General features: G+C 32.0%; 3 protein-coding genes and 1 long non-coding RNA gene across 4 annotated transcripts in view; all 4 read right to left on the bottom strand.

The window, feature by feature from the left end:
* The window catches only part of LOC118040069 (UPF0481 protein At3g47200), a 53586-nt gene that overhangs the window by 10638 nt on the left and 34894 nt on the right, over nucleotides 1-8054 (bottom strand). The window lies entirely within an intron of this gene.
* Nucleotides 1-8054, bottom strand: part of LOC118040068 (UPF0481 protein At3g47200) — a 32400-nt gene that overhangs the window by 19339 nt on the left and 5007 nt on the right. The window lies entirely within an intron of this gene.
* LOC118049453 (UPF0481 protein At3g47200-like) lies at nucleotides 1594-4169 on the bottom strand. Its single transcript, XM_035059447.2, has 2 exons — nucleotides 4049-4169; nucleotides 1594-3403 (listed from the first exon to the last, which is right to left on the bottom strand). Exon 2 carries the CDS (start codon nucleotides 3388-3390, stop codon nucleotides 1780-1782), a length of 1611 nt encoding a protein of 536 aa, XP_034915338.2. The 5' UTR covers nucleotides 3391-3403; nucleotides 4049-4169; the 3' UTR covers nucleotides 1594-1779.
* LOC140954480 (uncharacterized) lies at nucleotides 5583-7454 on the bottom strand. Its single transcript, XR_012167752.1, has 3 exons — nucleotides 7338-7454; nucleotides 6337-6418; nucleotides 5583-5744 (listed from the first exon to the last, which is right to left on the bottom strand). It is a non-coding gene; the product is annotated as an uncharacterized lncRNA (long non-coding RNA).

Below are 8054 nucleotides of genomic sequence, written 5' to 3'. Positions count from 1 at the left end.
AAAGAGATGAGAGAGAGAGAGAAAGAAAATTGCTAGAATATAGCAGTGAGAGAGGTCATTGTTCATACCATTCTTGAACCATCAAAAATGGTGTTCTTGTGTTTCTAGGCTCCATGTAATGAGAGAGGCTTAATAATAGTCGTTTATAGTCTTAATGTTGCTTGAAAACATGTCTAAGATGAGGAAGTCAAATCAAAATCGATTTGATTTTCAGTTTTTGGATTTTTTGGGGTGTTTTTGATTAATGAATTGGTTTTTAGGTGTTTCAAGAGTATTGATGAGGTGTTTTGGATTCATAAGACTTAAAAATTGGATTTATCAGAAAAAAACAAAATACTAACCTGATTTTCCAGCCATTATATATTATATATGGTGGTTAGAATCTATGCTCATAGATGAAATCTTACTTACTTTAGCAGGTGATGATGTCCAACCCTTTAAAAAATAAAAAAATTAAATTAAGTCCAAGAGCTAGGTCTTGGCTTGAAGGCCCACCCACGTGCTAATAGGCTCTTCATTACAATGGACTATGCCATAGGGCGGCTCAGATAAATATTTATCATCGTTCTAAAAAAAATCCGAAGTCCCATCCCCACTACACCCACTGTTGTTTCTTTGCTGGAATGAACAGGCTGTCAAAGGAAGAGAGAGAGAGAGAGAGAGAGAGAGAGAGAGAGAGTAACCCACAACTGATACAGACAACTTTGCCTTTCTTTGTCAATCCCGTCCCGTTATCACGTAGAAGTCATTCACTTGGTCTTGGTTAGATTACAGTAGCTTCTCCGCCCGCATCATGTTGTGGGTGTAATTTAAAAAACTAATTTTTCTTTAATCATTTAATAATTAAAATCAATATTCCGTAAGAGTTAGATAGATTTTGGATTTTTAAAAGGGAAAAAAATGCATTTCTTAGATCAATGTCTTCATTCCCTTTTTTAATGTATTTTTTTGTTTTGACAAAAGAATTTAATTAACAATGTTCTTTGTAATAAAGATTCAAAATAACTCAAATTAATAGACATTCTTAATGATCTAAATAAAAAAGTGAGGGAAAAATATTATTTTAACAGTTGATATTAAAAATTATTTTTATATATTTTTAAATAAAAATACTCTTGAAAACAATCATTATTGTTTTGCGAGCAAATTAATGAATTTTTAACTTGTTATCATGATCTTTGTGTTGATTTGAATGCCTAGTATTAAGAGAACAGGTGCAACCATAGAAAAGCAACCTTGAATTCTGCTAAAAACAGTTGGATTTTTCTTTTACCTTATTGATCTCATCGTCGTCGTCGTCGTCGTCGTCATCATCATCATTGTCATACTGTTTCTCAACAATATAGAACACCTTACCAAATCAGTGAAATGTCTTACTTCCCTTGGATGAGGTTTTGCCTCCACTGCAGGGTAGTTATAGATAAGCTGAAGAAATGTAGGGTAATATCTCATGTCATACTGTTTCTCAACAATGAAGTAAGGTAGTTGATTTTCGAGTAGTATCAAGTCCTAAGATAATCTTCACTATCAATTTTTGCTTTCCTAAGATAATTTTTTACTCTTTACGATGGAGATTTGTTGAATTCTGCAGGATGAACTTGATAGTGAAGACAGCATCCATTACAAAGTCATGAATACTAAAAACAAAGAAAGCCCATGAGTTGAAGTACAATTAAAAACTGCAGAGGAAACGGAAAGTACACAGATAATACAACGAAAGTCAGCAATGAGAGAAATAAAGTGACACCGGATTGGGGCTAACTTGGTCCACTTGGAGTACTAGCGCAAGGAAAGGACTGCACAAATTGTCTGTACAAGAGTGAAGAGGAGCAAGACAGTTGCACTAAGAGTTGCTGTACTTCTCCAAAGGTTTCCAAAATATACCTCTCTAAAGTATGCGCTATTTTTCAACCAGGAGTCCTGGTAGTGTTGATCCAGCTGCTTGTAGAGGTTATAATAAATAGAATATTCCTCAGAAGTTTCTGCCGAAAGCTTGTCAATCAGAATCTTCACTGAAGCACCATCTCTGTCTGTGTCAATGATGTTATTTTTAATGAGGAGAGCCACATCTTTGGGTTTGGCAACAAGAGTATCAAGTAGCTTAACGTAATGGCAGATGTACTCGTCTCCTTTATAATGACACCGCTCCAAGGCAATGAGATTTCCGAAGAGAAGTTCAGTGTGGTGGTCTATCTGAAGACGTGGTATGCGTAACTCACCTTTTGTAGAAGAAAATTTTACGTCAAGTAAGCATTCATTTCGAAGTTCCTTAAAATTAATCGCTGCCTCATGCAGCTTGGTTGCGCTATAAAATTTTCCAATCGGTTCGTCACTCCTCGGATCTGGATGGTTGACGGATAATGATGATCTGACCAAATCGGTGAAATGTAATATCTCCTTGTCGCTCGGCTTGTATGCACTCGCATTGTACCTATTTAAGTACTCGTAGGCAAGATCTCGAAAAGAAGTATAATTTCCTTCGCCGTCTTGAAGAAGATGGCCATATAATTTCTCAAGAATGAAGAATGGCAACTGATTCTCGAGCAGCAACAAGTCTCTTCGAATCCGAAACCTTAACCCGTTTCTACGCAATAAGGAATCATCTTCATATTTTTTAAAATCTTTATTCCTCAACAAGTACTCCAAGATGAAAACAGCATCCAACAACACCATTTTCACAAACCGATCACTTTCTGCAACTTCATGAGAACCATCTTCATAACATTGGCGGATGTTCTCCTCTTCGTTTTCAATGGTGTCCCAAATTTTCTCCAGGAACTTCACATGTTGCACCCTTGTTTCCCCTACCACCCGGTTACAGAATTCTTTCAAATATCTCCGCTTTTGCGTATTCATGGGCTGCAAATTCTTCTTGTCATGGTGAATAGGACCTATAGAAACTTCTTGAGGAGTATAGATGGCTTTATTTGGTTTGCGAAGCGCACCAGGAACTCTGTAGATACAATAATTCCCATCATTTAGATTTTTCCCGATTTTATGTACAGCTCCAACTTCAAGATCCGAGTACAGTTCTTCAACTTTTGCCTGTTGAATGAGCTTTTCTGCGTTGTACGTGTTTTGAACAATATACTGCTCAACAAAATTTTCTGCATTGTATGGATTCTCAACAATATTATCTTGGTGAAAGAATGTTCCGGAAGGAATTTCAGCATCTTCTCCATGGTAGTCTGCAGCTGAAAAATACGAGGAATGAACTCCGGCATTATCTCCATGGCAATCTTGAGTATCAAATGAAAAATATGGCGAACGAATTTCAGCGTGAACTCCAAGGTAGTCTCCACCACTTGAAAAATATGGTGAACGAATTTGAGCATTATCTTCGAGGTGTTCTTGATCAATAGAAAAGTATGGTGAACGAATCTCTCCCATCTATCAAATTTTGCTGTCCAGGAACATAAATAAACAACAGTTACGTACTAACAATAGAATCTATTTCACAAAAATATTTTAATGAAATTATATAACTATTAATAATACAATTATATTTTGAATTAAACTGAATAATTATTATTTAATTTTATTTAAATATTTATAAATATCAAAATTAATTAAAAAATAATACATTAAAGAATTAATCTCACTACAAATTTAAACTTCAAGTGTCAAGTATCTTCTAATTTATATTATTAATATTTATATAATAGTATTAGAAAGCATACTAAAAAAGCTTACCCACTATAATTTTCACTTAATTTACTATATAATAAAAATTCACATTAAAATCATTTTTAAAAAATTATTTTTAATATGAGATAAAAATTATTTTCTTCTTTATTCCCTTACAAACTAAACCTACTTTAAACTCAACAATTAGCAAAGAAAGGAGTATACCTCTTAATTAATCATTAAACCCGATATTCACACGAGGGTGTGGTCAGGTTGCTCATGGTAATTTATTTAATTAAAGAGTTAATTAACAACTTACATCATGCAGTAATTTAAAAACTAGCTTTATTGAAATAAAAAGAAATTATACGCTGAATAAAAATAATGAAAGGGAAAAAAAAAACACAGAGAAACCGAGTACCTGGCCTGTGAAAAACAGTAATAATATTTTACAAATGGAGATCAAACAGCAGAGCTTCCTCTGATCCTGGACGTAATATCTACTGCTTTAGCTGAAAAATGGCAGCCTCTCTCACACTTCCATTCTCTGTAACTTGTGTCTCATGTGCATGTTATATATATAGGAGGAGGAGTAATCACCTCTCCACTACTCTCATAATTTATTTCACTAATGTAAAAATTAATTAATTAATTAAGAGCATCTTTAATTGATTGTCGGTGTCAATATTTTATTACGTTCCAAAACAATTTCTATTTTATGCCACCTTTTTTTTCTCTCTGTTACAGTTGGCCCATGTGCAAGACACTTCAATAAAAATATTTTCACATAATTTGTTTTTATTTACCAAATGTTTGATTATCCACATGGAGCAAGAAGGAGCAACTGCCCTCTTAGTCTTTTTTTTAAAAAAATTATTTTTTATATTAAAATATTAATATAACAATCTTAATCTTACAGGGTTAATTTTCTTTGTTAGCTGCTAATTGATCCAAGTTGTTTTTTTTATTTTTCACTATTGATTCAAGCTCTTTATGCTTTAGGAAAGTTTTTTTATTTTTTCTATTTATTTCATTATCTAATTTTAGTTTTATTTTTTTATAATTAGTTTCATTATCTAACTTTTATTCATCTCCAATGTTATCAAATAAAGATGACTTTCCAGCCTCTCCTCTCTAAGAAAAAGTAAAATAACATGGTTCACGGGCTATAAATATATTATAAATCCTTCAAAAGAAAAAGGTTTTGAATCTTCATTTTCAACGGTATATTTATTTTCTAAGTCTCTCTAAAAAATATCATTGTTTTTCTCAAAAAAATAATTACTTACGCATTAGAGATTCCTAAATTCATCACAGATGACTTTTTACAAGTTTCAGCCACCAACCATCTTAGCTTACCAAACACTAATAAACAACCATATTGGTTAGAGAAAATAGATTACATTACCAAAATTAATTAATTATTCAAAATATAAGTCTTGCCCCAAACTATCATCTAGTCATATTTGTGTTGAGGCTCCCAAACACAATCACCAATCCTGGTTTCTTTTTAAAGAGTAGGTTTTTTCTTCTCTCATTTTCACATTTCATATATTCACCATTTTTGTTTTATTTCATCATATTTATATTTTGTTTTCTTAATGCAAGTGGTTGTAAATAATGTTGGTAACATATGTAAATGTTCCTTTTTAAAATAAAATTGTTTCAATAACATTTTCGTGGCTGTTATGAATATTTAATGTAGGGTACACATATAGATATGTGAGCTGAATATTCTGCTTTAAAATATCATCGGAGAATATAGTTTATAATTAATGTGGGGGTAAAAATAAAGATATGTGACCTACCATGTATTATGCTTAGGTAGTGTCACGACCCGAATCCCGGATCCATGACCGGCACATAGGCAAGGTTCCCCTCCAAGGTTCCAAACCTATGCGAACCCAAACTTACATACAATCTTCTGAACAACTCAATCAGAGTTTAACACAGCATTAACAATAAATTAACTTCATAACATAATTCGATTATCTAATACAAGAGTTAATATAATTTCATAGCGTTGGAGCACTAAACATAAAAAGGAAGATACAAATTACAACCAAAAAGCAGGTTCGGAAGGTTCAACAAAAGTAACCCGCTATCAAGCTATAAGCCTGAAAAGAATAATAATGAGAGGGTGAGTTCAACAACTCAGTGAGTAGATAACGTTCAATATACACACACGAGGTAATATAGCAATGAGAAATATATATACAAGTATGGCTTTAGTTCTTATACGAAGGTTTATCAAATAGGTCATAACAAGAATATCATATGGTAGAACTCGTCAGAAAATCAAAATGCAATGAGCATGAGGCTCCGTACTGTGGGATGATCAGTCCACACAGGTTGGTGACTCCCCCGACCAACTAGGGTTCAGATACAATGTGCACAAAGACTAACACTACCCTGTTAGCATGGGTATTCTGACTGACATACCATAGGTTCATAATCACAATCAAACAAACATATTCATATCTCAAAGCTCAACTCATGACATCAATCAAATGAGGAGCTATCAATTCAGAATTCAATTCCAAAATATATACTGGTTCATATCAAGAATTCAGATTCAATAATTGATCATGCTTTATCATATCATGGATAATAATCAATATATATATTATCAAGAAGCATGATTCAATTCATATTAACAAATCAAATATTTATAATATTTCTCATGCATATAGAAAATTATCCACTCACCTGACTTAAAAGCAAACAGAAGCCAAAAGCAGACACTGAAGAAAATCCTACTGACGTCCCGCCGGTAGAATATCAGGATTATCTGAATACAAAGGAGACATATTCAAGAATGACTCGAAAGAACATATAACCTATTTAATACACTTAACTAAGTGTGTATTCTGTAATCTTATATGTTTTTGAACTAACTAGTCAATTTTCTTAAAAACCCAAAATCTAACGGTTTTCCCGAAATCTAACCCATAATAAAAACAACTAATAAAATTGGTAATAATTCACTAAATAACCCTTAATTATTCATCAAAATAATCTGAAAAATCTAGGATTACAGCTAGGGACTAATCTGAAATTTTTCCATATTTTTAAGGCCAAATTGTAACTTTTGTCAAATGGAGGACCAAACTGAAATTTGTCATAAATCCATGAATATACTGAAATTATGACCTCAATTAATCCTCAATTCTGTCCAGGATGTATCATTATGCTTCAGGGACCATTCTGGAATTTTACCAAATTTTTAGGGTCAAATTGTATTTTTTGTTAAATTGGAGGACCAAATTGAAAGTGTTAAATTATCTTATCTATACAGTAATTCTACCCATAATTTATATGTTATTCTGTTCAGAATCTCGGAATATGCTCCAGGGACCAATTTGTAATTTTTCAAAGTTCGGGGACTAAACTGTAATTTTCGGAAATTGAGGGACCAAATTGAATTTTCGTCATCTTCAACCTCAAACCCAGAATTCTAACAGAAACCCCACTGTTATCTCCAAAATTTCTAACAAAAATTTCACCATTTAAACAAAACTCTAACTCAAAATCATCAAAATCTTCATAATCAACTAAATCATCAATTAAACACAACAATCAACCTCCATCATTCAATTTAATTCATCAATTTAAACCCAAAACACAAATTCTCAAAACCCTAACATTCATCAAAACTGAAATTAAAGCTTAATTAACATATTATACACATTAAACAACCTAAATCTTACATTTTTCACTTATTTCCTCCAAATCTCTTCCTTTTCCCCTTATTTTCCCTTCTTTTCTCTTCTTCTTCTTTCTCTTCTCACTTCTGCCGATTCTCTTCCTCTCAAAATCAGATTTCTTTTTTTTTTTTTTTTTTACTTCTATTTATATTTATCAACTATTTATCCAATTACTACTATACCCCTCATTTAATTTATTCCGACATCTAAGCCTTCAAGGGGTTTCTAGGCTTTTCCTATCCCTTTAATACAAAACATCACAGGTAGGTAGGGAATCTGCTTTAAAATATCAAAGGAAAATATAGCTCATGCTAGTATATATATAGTATATACTGTATAGTACAACTTTTTGATAATAAGAAATAAATATTAGGGCGCCAGCATCTTCACGTAAGGCATCTCCACTTTTAAGCAGAGTCAACTAGCTACAAGCCACGAGCTACGTTGTAAGTTGCGTTATTTTTTTTTAACATAAAAAAATATTCTTATGACATTAGTTTTTTCAAAAAAGTAAAAAAAAAAAAATGATGTAGGTAATTGAAAGGAGTGCATGCACTATCACAGCAATATCAACCTAAAAAGTAAATAAAATAAAATATTATGAAATGGGTATTTTATATTTATATTTAATTAATTAAAAAATTTTAATAAAATTAATTCAACAAAGTCCAAAAATAACTCAAGATAACCCGTGTTATTTTCAAACCGACTAAAAAATTT

This window comes from Populus alba, chromosome 14 (assembly GCF_005239225.2).
Source record: "Populus alba chromosome 14, ASM523922v2, whole genome shotgun sequence".
Lineage (NCBI taxonomy): Eukaryota > Viridiplantae > Streptophyta > Magnoliopsida > Malpighiales > Salicaceae > Populus > Populus alba.
The sequence above is the reverse complement of the archived record's forward strand: the minus strand, read 5'-3'. Positions and strand labels throughout refer to the sequence as shown.

What these genes read in the sequence shown, in the direction of transcription:
- LOC118049453 (XM_035059447.2), bottom strand. Translation starts at nt 3,390, where the DNA reads ATGGGAGAGATTCGTTCACCATACTTTTCTATTGATCAAGAACACCTC.